This window comes from Scleropages formosus, chromosome 17, assembly GCF_900964775.1.
Source record: "Scleropages formosus chromosome 17, fSclFor1.1, whole genome shotgun sequence".
NCBI classification, from domain to species: domain Eukaryota; kingdom Metazoa; phylum Chordata; class Actinopteri; order Osteoglossiformes; family Osteoglossidae; genus Scleropages; species Scleropages formosus.
Genome location: NC_041822.1, coordinates 20,037,994 through 20,053,905, shown reverse-complemented (window position 1 = coordinate 20,053,905; position 15,912 = coordinate 20,037,994). Strand labels below are relative to the sequence as shown.

General features: G+C 40.6%; 1 protein-coding gene across 1 annotated transcript; it reads right to left on the bottom strand.

Moving 5' to 3' along the window:
* Positions 1 to 923: 923 nt before the first annotated feature.
* Positions 924 to 6,260, bottom strand: LOC108938061 (insulin gene enhancer protein isl-1). Its single transcript, XM_018758339.2, has 6 exons — positions 6,056 to 6,260; positions 5,221 to 5,410; positions 4,083 to 4,342; positions 2,446 to 2,732; positions 1,842 to 2,009; positions 924 to 1,040 (listed from the first exon to the last, which is right to left on the bottom strand). The coding sequence occupies exons 1-6, from the start codon at positions 6,081 to 6,083 to the stop codon at positions 924 to 926; spliced, it is 1,050 nt and encodes a 349-aa protein (XP_018613855.1). The 5' UTR covers positions 6,084 to 6,260.
* Between the last annotated feature and the right edge of the window lie 9,652 nt (positions 6,261 to 15,912).

Below are 15,912 nucleotides of genomic sequence, written 5' to 3'. Positions count from 1 at the left end.
ATATTAAATGATATTTTTTTGAAAGTACAGGAACATAGAAAAAAAAATCACCAACCGGTTGTTTGAACCCATGTCTATACACATCTTTGGGGGCAAAATGTTCTTGGACGGACAACAAACTCACACACGGTTCCCATGAAATTTGTGGCATGATGGAGGTACACCTCGGTGCAAGGCTTCAGAACCTGGGCATTACTGAACAAAAAATTTGAAAGAAAACAAAGTAAAAGCTGCTTCTGTAATCCCTTTCCAAATGTCATTTTGTTAACTTTCTGGGTAACAAGGAAAATACCATTATTACAGTCTTTTTTGTCCAGGTAGGCAACGCCTCTGTTTTAAATTCCCATTTAAATCCTTCAGTCATCACTGCTTCTAGAAGATTCCCTCGAGTTCCACAGACTTGCGGAGATCATGGAGCTCCTCTGCGTGTGTGCGTATGTGTGTGTGTTTGGCAAAAAAGGGTACCCATCTTCCCTTCCAAAGGGCAGCACCAGTCGGGGATGATGTCGCATCTTTCAATCCATCCAGCACATGTGTGCAACTCAGTCTCCCCCACAAGTCGCATGAGTGAACATCTGGGTGATCTTCTAACGGGTCCTTCTGCAGAACTTCTGTGTGTGTGTGTGTGTGTGTGTGTGTGTGTGTGTGTCTGTGAGTGTGTGTGTGGAGGTACTTCTCAGCTGTGTGTAATTCCTATGATTGTCTTCACAGTGTTGAGTTACAACCGGAGGTTGTTCAGATAAAGAGGCTTCGTGCAGTTTGATGGATGGTGGGCAGAGGGGCGTCTTTTTCACTGTTCTTACCCCCCAACACCACGTATATTATTATCATCATCATCATCATCATCATTGTTATTATTATCATCATCATTATTATTATTATTATTATTTTATTTCTCTTTTTCATCAGTAGTCCACAGTCCTTCATGCCTCTAGGGGACTCGACACCATGCTGTTGGGGGTGTCCGGGAGTTGAGAGGACATGGATGCGACTTCACTTCCAGTCGAATTAGACCCTGGACCCCCTTCAGAGAAATTTACCTAAAAATTAAACGAATTCAACATTATGCACAACTCTCAAGGATAAACGAGTTCACACTGTCACATGATCATTGTATCAGGCTGAATTTGCAAGTCTAGTTGGTTCGAATCCCCACCCCTGCTGTAGGTTGTTGGTGAGTGCACTTACCCTGGACCGATACAGTAAGAATATACAGTGCTATATATTTGGGTAAATCATATTTAGCAAGCACTGTAAATCACCTTTAATTAATGCATCTCTATTAAATACGACCTTTCCATAATTACAGTTATACGGCTTTCCGACACCAGATGCAAAATATTGAAATATTTTCTAAACTTTAGAACAGCATTCATGTGCAGTAATTCTGAGCCGTGTTAAAAGTAACATGTGCGGGCGTAATTTGGATCCAGGACAATGATTTTGCCCCCAGCCCTTCATTTTTTTGGGGGGGTTAACAGCCATCCTCTAGACTGCTGGGGGTCCCATACTGCCGCACGTGCCTCATCCCCCACCCCCCACAAGCATTTAAAACAAAAGTTAGACCCTAAGTAAAAATATAATTTCCGCAGCACACCCCAAGTCCCGGTGCTACTATAGTGGTTAAGGTTGTTTCCTTGTACACAGGAGGTTACTGGTTTGAATCCCTGATCCAATTCCAATGAAGGCATCTTTATAGGTAAATCATCGTAAAGTTAACTAGCATTGTTCAGCCAAACTGCTTCGGGGGATTTACTCATCTATAAAGCAGAGTATTTTACCGCAGTAATGTATAGCATTATTTAGTCACGTGACTCATTAAACTTATTATTATTACTCACCAGTTGCTGAAAGGCAGGCTGGTCAATGTCGCTCTGCAGCGCGAAGTCGCTCAGCACCTTCCAGGGAGCCTGGTAGCTCTGCACCTCCACCGGGTTCGCCTGCAGACCCCCGTCGTGCCTCTCCGGACTGGCGGCCACCATGGGGGTCCCTGTCATCCCCTGTATGTTCTGTCGGGAGAAATGGAGTTACACCCCTGAGAAAGTAATACTTTCTCAAGACGTGCTTTGGCTTTATAATAATATTATTCACCCTCTCGCTGTGAAGTTTCTACGCTTGTATGAATTCGCTTTCAAATTAAACAGTTCTAAAAAATGCTGATGGGAAACAAGCCAAGGTAATTTAAAAAAGAAAATAAATGAAACGATGTAAATTATGTTTGTTCGTAATAAATTAGAGCACATTTCTTAAAATAATATATTTATCATTAAGTACAGGTCATTTGTAATTTTATATGTTCTGGTCAATTCGTTAATTCGCAAGTCCACGTGATTTGATTTAACACGTCTGTCCCTGTTTTAGGTGCGGTGCGGTGCGGTGCGGTGCGGCTTTGTCCCGGTCCCGTTGACTTGTGCAACGTTGTTTTTCTCAGCGCTGAGTCCTCACCGTCTTGTCATTGGGCTGCTGTTGCTGCAGCTGCTTCATCAGGATGCTCCTCTTCTTGTCTTTGCAGCGCTTGTTCTGGAACCAGACCCGGATGACCCGCGGACTGAGGCCGGTCATCTCCACGAGCTGCTCCTTCATGAGCGCGTCCGGCCGCGGGTTCGCGTTGTAGCACGTGCGCAGCGTGTGCAGCTGCTTCTCATTCAGCACTGTCCTCACCCGGGTCGTCTTCTCGGGCTGCTTGTGGATGTGGGGTCGAAGCGCGGGCTGTCGGGCCGATATGGGCTCTGCTACGGACGAAAAGGAGGCAGAAATAAAGGAATGTGATTCTCGGGAAGGGACCATTACACAGAAATATGAATGATGTGCACGGATGAGGCATGAAAGGACATAAATCCTGAGTTTACCCAAAACTCAAAGCGAAGGACAAACTCACTGGGATTCCGAGCATAAACTTTAAAGCGCAATACTGGAAATAAGAGATGCCTTCCACCTACTGTCAACCGTGCGTTTTTATGTCGCAAATAGATTTTAAATAATTTTTCTCACCTTTAAAATATGATATTATCAGGAATGTGTGCAAAAAAAATTAAGAGCGGAATTGTGACTATTTCTCACCTGACCAACGCGTTTTCATTTCTCGAAAAAAAAGGGCTGCGAGGGATTATGAAAAACAATTTTAAATACACTATTTCAGAATTCACTATAAATGCCTTCATCGTAAAGAAAAACGGTCTTTCAAATACTATAGGAAATTTCAATTTAGTTCTACCAAAAAAGTAATCATAATAATAATAATAATAATAATAATTACATTAACTATCAAAATCGTGCATTTATAACTTCTTTTGCTTTTTTTATTTACGGTTAACCTGCGAAGTACATTATTCATGTATTTCCACAAAGAAAGTGACATTTTTACCTCCTCAAAAGACCACATTTCGGTCAGATAAAGCCCTGCCGTATTATTAAGATAATTATTCGTGTTTGTATTACTTCATTATTTACATACAGACAAGGTAATTTCAAACGTGGGCAAAGTGTTATCCGTGTGCCTGTTTCAGTTTAAAATTAACTCACTGCCCTTCAGGTACCGCTACAAAAAAACGGTAATAAAACATGAAACACCAGCGACAAAATATTTCTCAGTGAACTTTAAACTTGTTTAATAAAATCTCCACTTGGTATTTATGGGTATCATAATCTATATCTATATGAAATTCACTGTTTTATTCTGTAAACAACTGCTTGGTAAAATAAACAAAAAGTTACATGCAATGTTAAATACAGTGGCTGAATACCCTTCTATCATGATTGAGTTTTATACACTGTTTAATGGGTGAGAAATGTACTGTGCTACATACTATGGGTGAGATACTATGGTCTGTAATCCATACAATGGGTCAGTTACATACAATGTTCCAAACAATTGGTGAGTTTATATGCAGGGGTCCAGCAGGGTCCCACTAACATGGCCCTGGGAGCCTGGAACCCAACAGTGCTAATTAAGGTGCTAATTAAGGGTAATTAAGCAAAGTCACTTGTTAAGCCTCACTGAGGGGAGCTGTGTGTGTGTGTGTGTGTGTGTGTGTGTGTGGGGGGGGGGGGGGGGGGGGCAGTTTTTTGGAGGCCCACCCTACCTGCCATCTGCAAAGGTCTTGCTGGGTGTAAAGGGCTCAGGGGGTCTGCGGCCCCCATGGTGGCCCTCTCCACCACGTCGTGGTCGGCCCTGCAGAAGAGGCCGTCCTCCCTGAGCGCGAACTCGTCCCCGGGGATGAGCTGGCGGCTGCACGCGACGCACCGGAAACACTCGATGTGGTACACCTTGGCGCGCGCCCGCATCACAAAGTCGTTCTTGCTGAAGCCGATGTTGCATTTGGCGCATTTTATCCCGTATAACCTGTGAGGGAACAGCGAGTTAGTCAGTGTGTGCAAAATACTGAAACCCCCCAACCCCAAGAAGAAAGAACAAGATGTAAATCCATGCAGAGATGCAGGTGGCAAAAATATTTCCAGAGATTTGCTGTGCTAATTTTATAGTAAGATATTACAATCAACACCATATATACATATACATATATATATACTCATTATTACATATATTTCGTACGCATGCATATCTATATATATTATGCATATATCTATCTATATATATTATATATGCATGCATACGAAACTGATCATTATGGAATAAACTTATTTGCACTCTTTGTTTATAATTAGTCGTTTAAAACAGATTTCTGCATGTTTATTTGCTCTTTCCTTTAACTTTTTTTTTTAATATAGTACCTTATAAATTATTCAGCATATTTCCCATTTCAGCCCTGGCGACAACGTGAAAACAATTCGGGTTTAACAGTTTGACTTTACGTAAGGTCTTGCATCGGGAAACGGCTAATTGTGTTTAAAGTTTAAGACGATTAAACGGCACAGTCACCACAATAAAAGAGGTATTGTTTGTATTTAGGAATTTCAGTATTTATAACGTTAGCATTTACATATTCGTTTATATGTCATGCAAACAGCTCTTCCAAATGGTGCCTTTATATTCAGAAAGTATACTTTATAAATTGTATGTCAGTTACACTTAAGACGGTTGTATTTCTTCTGGTGGTGAAAGTCTTTTCAATTCTGCGTTTTGTGTAATTATTAAAAATTAACTGGATTGTCACATAGGCCTATAATTTCCGAATATAATCGGTGTGAAAGCAAGAGAGAAAAAGCCATTTATTTACAGTAGCTGTTTGTTTTTCTTAAATCCCGCAGCGCACCACTCACCTGATGTAGTCCCTTTTGCAGTAGGTTTTACCCTCTCTGACAAAGCAGGTACACGACTCGTCCAGGTACTGGTTACATTCCGCACACTTGAGACAGGCTGCGTGCCACTCGAGGTCGGGAGAAACCCTCAGGATGTACTGGTCGTGAATCTGGTTTCCACAGCCCACGCAGAGCGAAATGAGACGCTTTTCTGGAAACACGAATGGAGAGAAGGACACGAATGAGAGACGCGTGGAAAACTGCGGAAAACTGCGCTCAGACACCAGTACAGTTCGCCCACTGGAGGACCAGGAACCCAACTGGTGTTGTGTGGTGACATGATGAGGAATCCACGAAAAGAGCTAAATATATAATAATACAAAAAACAAATGCGTAAATAATATTATTTTACATAATAATAATAATAATAATCATAATAATAATAATCGCATTGCTACTGATGTAGAAATAATTTCAAATAATTATGACCCGTGATAATAATAACAAAGACAACAGTAACAATAACAGTTGGTCTACAATAATAATATTTCTGTAAATAAATGAATCAATTAAAATCCTGGAGGATTAAAATGTACAGTTATATTTCAGGAGCAAAAATGAATAGGACTGGAAATCATTTTAAATGAGAGGCAATTTTATTATTTAGTTGGGTAAAAATGACAGTCCTGTCCACATGAAGCCACTTTCAGTGTTGCGATCAAGTCCGCTTCAGAGACAGACTTTCCCCCTGTTTTTCGTTTTGTTTCAAGATGAATTTTCCAAGAAAAAATAATGTATAGAAAATTATAATTCGTATTGCCATTTTGGGAACTGAAGATCAATTTATTCCACTTACTTTTCGGCGGATCGCCCATATCTCCCATGTCAAGAAAGTAAGGCGGTGTTAGGTCCACTTTAAAAATGAGGCGCAACAGTTCTGCAAAAAAAAAAAAAAAAAAAAATTCTTTCTTTCGGTCCTTCTTTATGTCTTTCTTCTTTATGTAAAGCAGCACTGGAGGCGCGCGAGGCGGGCGCGAGACAGTCGCGGGGCTGCCGCTCTCCTCGGCTCGCACTGATAATGCAGAGAGGGGTGTGTGTGTGCGTGTGTGTGTGTGTGTGTGCGTGTGTGTATGTGTGTATGTGTGTGTGTGTGTGTGTGTGTGTGTGTGTGAGTGTGTGAGTGCGAGAGAGAGCGCGCGCCCGCGCTGCGGTGTCCGGTCCCTGGTCCCACTGTCGGTGGGGCTCCCGTGTCCTTATCTCCCACCCGCGGCGTGTGTGCTCGAACCCCGGCCCCGGCTGCAGCCCCATCGCCATTGGCGTGACGTAGGAGGGGACTCGTCATTCTCGTGGAAATCTGATTGGTTATGAAAGCGCAGAACAGCTGCTCCTCTGATCGCGTTACAGCGCGTGCGGGTCCCGCACGAGTCAGCTGGGCCCCCGCCGTCCTCTCAGCCAGCGCTTGACGGCAGCCACCTCTCATGCGCATTCCTTCTGAGGGATTCGAACGCTTGTAGCAGCCCTGTCTGCAAATATTAATAGACGCATGCATTTAATTAACCGAATCGAATGCATCCGCAATACTGTTCCGCGCGCGCGCGTGTTTGTGTGTGCGCGCCGTTTTGTTCATGTCGCCTGTTCTTTATATTTTTTGTGCAGCTGAAGTAGGATTTGCTTGGGCAGAATGATTCACAATCCAGTTCAGTTGTTTCCCCAAGTAATAATGTCCTATACAAATTACACAAAATACAGTAAAACAGTATAAAACACAAATTTAAAGGACACGATATATTGTTGTATATTCCAAAATAAAATTAAGGAAATATTTGTCCGCTTTTTCAATCATTTAAAAAATTCAATTGATCGTCCTAATAATTTCCTTATATTCCATTAATTGTAGGCTGTCGAAAACCATTTAATTTGCCTATACTGTACAGCAGTTAAATTTATTTGAAATAATTTACAATCTTTGCTTTCTCTATGCCGATTTCTAATTTTACACATCAGGCAGAACGCAGAATAACGAAATTTAAAATAATACTTTCTGTTCTGCGGGTTCCTACTGAGAACCAAGGCCAATTACGCAGTGTAATTGTGGCTAATGACCATGATAAACAAGTGCGTCGCACGTGGTTTAGAGCTGTCAAAGCGATGGGCAGTTTCATACGTCAAACTGTGTGTGTGTGTGTGTGTGTGTGTGTGTGTATGTGAGAGAGAGAGAGAGAGAGAGAATGAGAGAGGAGATAGACTGAGGCAAAAGAGGAGGAAATGTAAAGGCCATGTGTTCACAATATGTATATTTTGAATATATTTATGTTTCCTTTAAATATTAAATAAATGCCCTGCTGGATATGGGCAACCTACATGCTGGGAGAAATATCTTTAAATGTTATGTTTTCCATTTTATGTCTTTTTTTAATTTTTCTTATTTTTTTTTAAAAGAGAAAGCGAAATTCCAATCAGTTGAAGCCAGTCCATGTGGAAGTGCAGTGGACCCTGAGGATCACAATCACGCCCCCTTGCGTTTTCAACGAGTTGTGTCTCATCCGATGGTCCGATGAATGAGCTCTCTGTGAGCGTTATACATAACCAATGACTGGAGTTATTACATTTGTCATAATGAGTAACGCATTTCTAAATTCACAAGAAAAGGCCTGCTACTTGGTGAAATAATTGAAAACTATTATTCATCAGGGTAGTAATGAAGTTCTTCCAATCAAAATTATTCCTACAGCAAAAACATCTTTATTATGTACCAAGTTTTTTTGACATTGTCATCTTCCTCAGAGATTTTTTAAAATTACATTTTTATTATTGAAGCAAGTTTCATGAAGGAGATTAGCTGCAAATCCATATTTTGTTAAACTTCAAATTACATTTGGAGATCTGTATACCTTAAGCATTGTTTGCTTGTTTTGTTAACAATGCCTTATCTACCTGTTATTATTAAATCTATCAGGTGTCCCTTTGCTTTCCTTATTAATAACAACAGTTGTTTAATATAACACACAAGAAATGTAAGTGGTCTGCATGCTGCTTTTCTGTCTCTGAAATATTTATTTCTATCCATGTCTCCTTGAGACATGAATATTTGAAGCAGTCTGTCTCCCCCAGTGCAATGTTCAGGGTGAAGCAAGTCTTACTACGGCAAAACACGTGTGAGCAGTTCCATGGTGTATTGTTCTGATATATAGACTGGGACTGAGAGACTTGTCTGTTCACTGCAGGGTAAAGGCTCTCAGTTTGATTTATTATTTCCTATTAGTCATTGCACCTTTAGCTTATGCACAGCACTTTGTGACCGCTCATAACTCATGAGGTTCTTCTCCCAGTGACCCCAAGTCATTCATACAGCAAAACCCTACACATGAAAATTGAATAAATATTGTAGCAAGGATAGTGTCTTTGATGGTAAGGATGTCAACTGTAAGCTTCAAGATGATGAAAACAACAATATCAGGGTCATATCCCGCTGTTGCTCATTTTTCATTAAAAGCATTCAAATAATTTTAACATTTGTTATGTGCTTTATGTTCTTATGTTCGGCCTCATTGTGAGCAGGTTAGTAATTATGTTAAAAATAGGGAAAATAGACAGTCAGCTCTTCAGGAACAGAGTTTCATATTTTTATCTTCTATCGCAGCCTCTGAAGGGTTAATTTTCACTTTACATACAGATTACACTCAGATGTAAAGGTATTGCATTAAAAATTCTTTCTTTGTATTTATTTGAAAAACAACTGATTGACAACGTAACTTTTTTAAAAACAACAATCATGCACAGGTATTTAAAAAGCCTATAGTCACTAAGTCTAAGAGTGATTTTCAGTTTTATTAATTGCACCACTTGATTTAGTATAGCAAATTTAATAAAGTTGCTTGTGAATTGATTATTTATTCTTCTACTTTCAGTAAATTTGGTGGCTTTTTGGCCTATCTGCATGTGTGCTGTTTATGAACAGCACTTTTCAGTTAATTTCACTAAATGGTTTTTCAATTCACTCAAATTACAAATTCTACTATAATCAAGTCCAGGACATTTTTTAAAAAAAAGTTATTTTTAATTTAAGATTTTTTTAATATTCATAATGTCTCTAAGAAATACAATGTTTTTTTTCCCCCTTGAATATTTAACTGTATGGCAGCATACAGGACTGAAAAGACATGGGTGAGAATATAAACCAGTTCTTTGAGTTTGATGTAAACATACAGCCAAGGGCAAACAACCTAACTGACTAAATTTATCATGCAGGTCTGCCTTCTTTTAAACCAAAGATGTATTATTACAAGTGCCTGATTCTCATGAAGTCATATAGGTCCACTTTGATCTCTTAAAATGGACTATTTCAGTTCTCTGTACTTCCGTTTGGCTTTCATGGAGCACCAGTAATCTTTTAAAAATTTTTTTGCATCCCTACAACTTGATATGCAGCAAGTTTTTATTATCCCTGTGATTTTATTGCCCTTTTCTAACAGAAATGGATGGAAAACATTTTTTTTTTTACACAAGGAACCCACAAATGAGAGTTTTCTGTTCATGAGCCTGCTTAATGGAGTGTCTAAAAAATTGAAGCATGGATCTCAGTGGTGGAATGAAAGTTAAATCAACATTTCAGGTTTGCAAAAATGTGCAAGTTTTTTAAATTTTATTCTCAACAGGTCAATTGAACATTAATTCAAAGTCATCAACAGTTTGAGAGCAACATTAGTCTAATGGTAGTTAAAATGACAGACATCATACCACAATAAGAGACACACTACTTTTCTTTCTTTTCGAGCAGACATAGCAGTGATGCACAGAAAGCATTTAAGCTCCACTTAACTAGTAGTTTTTGTGGTGCCATTTTAGTGGAACCTCTAGTCCTTTGTGACTTGGTTTAAATTTATTCTTGAGCAAATGTAACATGCACAGGAGTACAAGAGTGAAAAAGTACCCTCCAAAAACACAAAGTGCTTTAGTTTTAGCAATGTATTCTGAACGCTTGTTGTATGTTGTCTGGTAACTGGACAAGTTCTGTTTTTCCAGCTTCTCACTTACTCACTCGCTCACTTTCATTACCCAGCTTCAGTAATAGAGAGCCTATCCCAGAATCACTGGGCACTAGGCTTGGAGGGGCTGTCCTGGACAGGAAACAACTTCATCACAGTGTTACACATTGTGTGAATAACAATTGTTGGGGATCTAGTCATGAAGGCCTTTGGGAAAGGAGTAATATGTGGATAGGGACAGTCTGATCTTGTGTGCATTATATGACAAATCTGCATTCTCAAGTTTTCAGAGGTACTGATCCATTTTTAATTGGTGACATGTAAGGATAAGAATTTGTGAGATGTCCAAGTTGTGTTTGACAGACATGGCTAAAGCAGTTCTAAATGGTTTAGTGGGACCGAGGAGTACTTTGGGCTGTTCTTAGCTAAAGAGGTGAAGTGCTGAATTCTTGATGAAGGGATTGTTTCAGGGGGTGCGGTGGCGCAGTGGGTTGGACCGCAGTCCTGCTCTCCGGTGGGTCTGGGGTTCAAGTCCCGCTTGGGGTGCCTTGTGGCGGACTGGCGTCCCGTCCTGGGTGTGTCCCCTTCCCCCTCCGGCCTTACGCCCTGTGTTGCCGGGTAGGCTCCGGTTCCCCGTGACCCCGTAAGGGACAAGCGGTTCTGAAAATGTGTGTGTGTGTGTGTGTGTGTGGGATTGTTTCACAGGAGGGTGGAAGATGAATGGAGAGGAGTAATTTCAGACTACATATCTGAATTTGCCACAGATGGAGACTAAGGTAATGAGACTAAGGTGATTTTTTTTTTTTTGAATATCTGAGATGCAGAAATCCAGATATATCATTGATACAAAATGAAAGTTTTTTTTCCAGATTTTGCAATGAACAGAAGAAGTGATTAAGGAAACAGGCTTAAAATCACATTTACTTTAATTAATTTTCTACGAAGCAAAGTACAGTTAAGTAGTACTTAGCTGACAGACCTGATCAAGGTGACTTATCGTGCAAGATACACCACGCTTTCTACAATAACACAGTTGTAGAGTAGAGCAATGTGGGGACACGCACACTGAATTCAATTTAGTGTCACCAAATCTGCTGAAACATGTGTCCTTGGACTGTGGGAGGAAACGAGAGCACGTAGCGGGATCACACACTAATACAGAAAATCTGCACATTCCATGCCGGCTCAGCCAGATTCAGACTTAGAATGAAATGAGCAGCACATGTGCTGTGAAGTGTCAGCATTCCCATTGTACCACCAACCACCTTTAACTAGTTCATGGGGAAGAAATCCTACAGCTTTAGCTGTAATTCCCAAACAACAAGAAGCTTAGAAAGCCTAACATCTCTGAAGATAGATAAAAATGGTCTGATGATTCTGACACTGGAACAGAAAAGAGTGGCAAGAGGTCATCAGTTTTGGAGATAGTGAAGATACAGTGCACAGAAAATGGAGCGAGTATTAGAGAGATGGTCTTGGTGAAAAAGAGGAGAGACAGGACAGGTTTGCATTCCTCAGTTTTGATACCAGTCAAGAAGAATGGTTGGGAGTGTGTGAAGCTCCACTAGTCAAAATAGGACCTCCCTGAGTCAAGGAGGACCAAATCAAAATACTATGAAAAGTTTAAACAGAATAGAATTAAAAATGGGTTTTGATGTTAGATGGTTAAAAAAAAATTGTTCTCCACAAATGTCAAAATACTCAAAACAAAACTTTATAGCAATACAGTGTAGCTGAATGCCTTCAGGTGGAAATGAGTAATGTAACCTGAGCTATTGTGGGAGGTGTTGAACTAAATATATTGGTGTTATTGGTTTAGCTTATGCTTCTGCCAAATCAAACTATGCTGATGATGAAATTTTTAAGTTGTTGTTGCTACTCCACAGCAAATGCAGACATCCTCATCATTGATCTCCTTCACAACTTAACGTGTATTTGAATTCTGAAATGCCATTGTAGGGAAACAGGGTAAATCAGAGTACACAGAGGGGTCATACTATTTATACATTTATGATGTGTGTAATTTAGCACAGTGCAATTGCACAGAAAGGTAGAAGCCATCTTCTTCGAGAGTCTACATCACCTCCTGGTCATAAGAGGAACCTCAGATGCCAGGTGGAACATCCTCAAAAGTTCTGAAGTTGTGACGATTACCTTTTTCTGCAATTTTTAATAAACCGTCCGTCATCAAAGGAGCATCTGGATACATCAATAACATCAGTAGCTCCATGTTTCTCAGTGCAGTGTCACAATATTTTTTAAAACAGTGATGTGAGCAGTGCTCGTGTCCATTGCTTTGGAAACACGGTGCTAAAGTGTCTAACTTAAAGGTCTTTAACCTTTGACCTTTAACATTTCTTTTTAGAAAAATGGAATAATTTGTGAGAGTCGCCCTGTAAACCGATTAGGTGCTCATCACTGTGAGCTTTTTTGCTGGCCAAACAGTGATGTCAATTGTCTCAACAAAGTCATTCAAGAAGTTCCGATCAGTTTTTGATTTTCTCATATCTCATTACCGAATGCGGTCATTTCAAAAGTTACTAAGATATTAGACTGAAATTTCCAGACTAGCTTTTCTATTTTTAAATGAAAATTTATATATTGTCATTTGCTAACCGTTGCCTGATTTCCTTTGCATGACAAGACAATGTTATTGACAAGAGATGTAGTGGTTAGAGCTATCACCTTATAGGACCTAGGTTTGAATTCCACTTCCTGCTGAAGTACCCTTGAGCAAGGTACACACACATACACACACACACTGGCTGAAAACACTTGTCCTGAGCGGGGTCATGGCAAACCAGAGCCTAACCTGGCAACACAAGGCATGGGGTTGGAGGGGACACACCCAGGACAGGACGCCAGTCCATTATAAGGCACTCCAAGTAGGACTCGAACCCCACACCTGCCAGAGAGCAGGACCTGGCCAAACCATCATGTCCCCCTTGAGCGAGGTACTCATCCCAAATTTCTGCAGTTAAATTTCCCAGCTATTTAAAAATCACTGTGAAATCACTGTAAGTAGCTTTGAAGAAAAGTGTCACCTCAGTTGCATAAATAACTAACTCTCTTCAGGCTCTTTATAGTTTTTCAAACAATTTTCCAATGATTCTGTATCTAACCTGCCTACTTAATTCCTGTCAACTATCTAATCAGTTGCAAAGCAACATTTCCCAGCTGTGTCAGCAGCAACTGTGTTTATAAAGTTGTAATGGAGTAATCTGTACTTTGTAGCTGCAGTGGGACTCAGACCATCTGGTCCCCGGCGACAGACCTGCTCGTAGGAACGGTCATCATCATCACAGACAAGAATCACCTACACCGGTCTGACAGATGGTGTTCATGGGGCCTCAGGATGCTGTTTGGTCTCAGGGCAGGGCTGGGGCCCTGGGTCCACGCATGTTCCCAGTCCCATTTAGAGGCACCGGGGTGACAGTGTGTCAAAGGCAATTAAACATGATGATGACATCCTGGGCATCCCTCATCTGGGCTCCGGCTTGAGTGAAGTCCACCGAAACACAATGAACGCCGTATCCCAGTTACATAATATGTGTACTAGAAAAGAGAAAAAAATCCCAGTTTGAAGATGAATCATTATTTTTCCTCCAAATGCCATGAAGACTGATGTTAAGCCAATGGATGGCCAACAAAGGGCATAATTTGAATTTTTTTTTCATTTTTCTCAATGTAATCTTTTGACTTAGCCAAATTTGGGTCTAAACTCATACCCAGCCCAGCATCGCTCAGTTTCATAACTCACTCCTGAGTCTTTTTTTTTGAAAATCAGCTTTATTATTGATTTCTTACACCATCATGTGGCGTAAATGTTCATTTCGGTTCACGCAGTGGTGGGGGCGGTCATTTATCCCAAGAGACGCAAGGAGAGCTCACTTCCGGTTCAATGCCCTGTGGAGTGCAACCACTGCACTGAATGACTCAATGCCATTATGCGTAGACTTGGGATTGAGAAATGAGGAAAAATGTTTCCAAAAAAGCTTCCTGCGAGCACTGGAGTCTGGGGAAAAACTTAACTGAAGTCTGGGGAAAAAAAAGATCATCACAGATGAGTCTCTGTCCAGTGTTATAATTTATTTATTGTATTGTAGTTATATTTCAAGGTAAATTTGAAGGTGATTTTTATAGTTGGGGGATAAAGGTAGTTCACATCAAAACACCCAGAATCCAGAGACAGGGGATGGGAAGAGTGGGAATTGTATCAAACACACAGCGTACTGGTGTAGAAGGCCCTGGCTGGCAGTTTTGAAAGACAAATTGTTGGCGCGTCCATCTACGCGTTAGAGAAATGGTAAATTAATCACAACTAACGGAGGTAACAAAGTACACGCTCACACCATCGGTTTCCTTAAACCGGAAGAGAAGAACACTTATTTACATACGTGCTTCATCAGAACACATCATGTACAAAGGTCATGTGATCAATGTCACCAAGATGAGAGCACACTGAATAGAACTTCCAACACAAATAATAGAAAAAAGGTACTTAAACATTACATTTATTCGCTGATACCGGTGCTTCCAGCAGTATATCCTTCAGTTCTGGAAACAGAAACTTCTGTCTCAGTGTGCTCTGTCACGCTTGACAGGGAGGCCCACTGCTGTATCAGCTGGATCAGCATCCCTAAGGGCTTCACACTGTATATCTTAATGTCTCCTCCACAAAACCATGAGTGGAAAACACCTGACTGCTGCTACTCCCAAACACCAATCACAGCATGCAAATATAGCCTTGGTGACATTACCCTGCATAATGAATGGAGGTTGTCAACACTGCTCCTGTCAGAGGCATACAGTTCATAAACAAACATTGTACTTTGTTTGTATCAGAGATGGCTTCTGCAATTGTTATCACCACTGTAATTTTATATTTATTCTTATAGTGGATTTTGCAATTCATAAAAGATGGCTTTTTGTGAAAAAGACAATTCCGTGTTTAAGACACCTAAATAAGTAAACAGAAATGTTTGTATCATATGGGGAGATATTTTTATTGTTTTATATTCATTAACAGCATGGGCGCAGTGGTGCAGGGGGTTGCACCACAGTCCTGCTCTCCGGTGGGTTTGGGGTTCAAGTCCCGCTTGGGGTGCCTTGCAACAGACTGGCGTCCCGTCCCGGGTGTGTCCCCTCCCCTTATGCCCTGTGTTGCTGGGTAGGCTCCAGTTCCCCGCGACCCTGTATGGGACAAGCGGTTCTGAAAATGTGTGTGTATTCATTAATAAGCAAGTTATTTATGTGAAATGCTGTCTGAGAAGTGCATTCCATAGCCTGCAAAAGACATGTCTCTCGATGGACATGTCAACTGCCGTAAAAACAAGATGTGAAGTAAAGAGTTAAATCGTGATTATACATGTATTCGTAAAATAATGACAATTACATGTTTTGGTTTTCGTTGGTTTTTAAGCACTGACCCCACAGTGAACTCTACTGACCACGGTCATAATACAGTCAGTGGAAAACAGGGGACTTATCGGTGACTCACACTGTTAAAGACCAAGAGGCTGCATTACCCATTTAAATTCAAAAAGGTTCACTCTTGTAAGACACGACAAAATATATGTGTTCAGAACACATCCTGCCACATGCTCTTTATACATACAGATAGGTGCAAACTACACAAAGTATATAGATCTTAATAGCTACCAAGGAAATGTGTGTGTGCTAACTCGTCCTATTTATTACCTGTGTTAGTGATCTATGAAAATTTCGT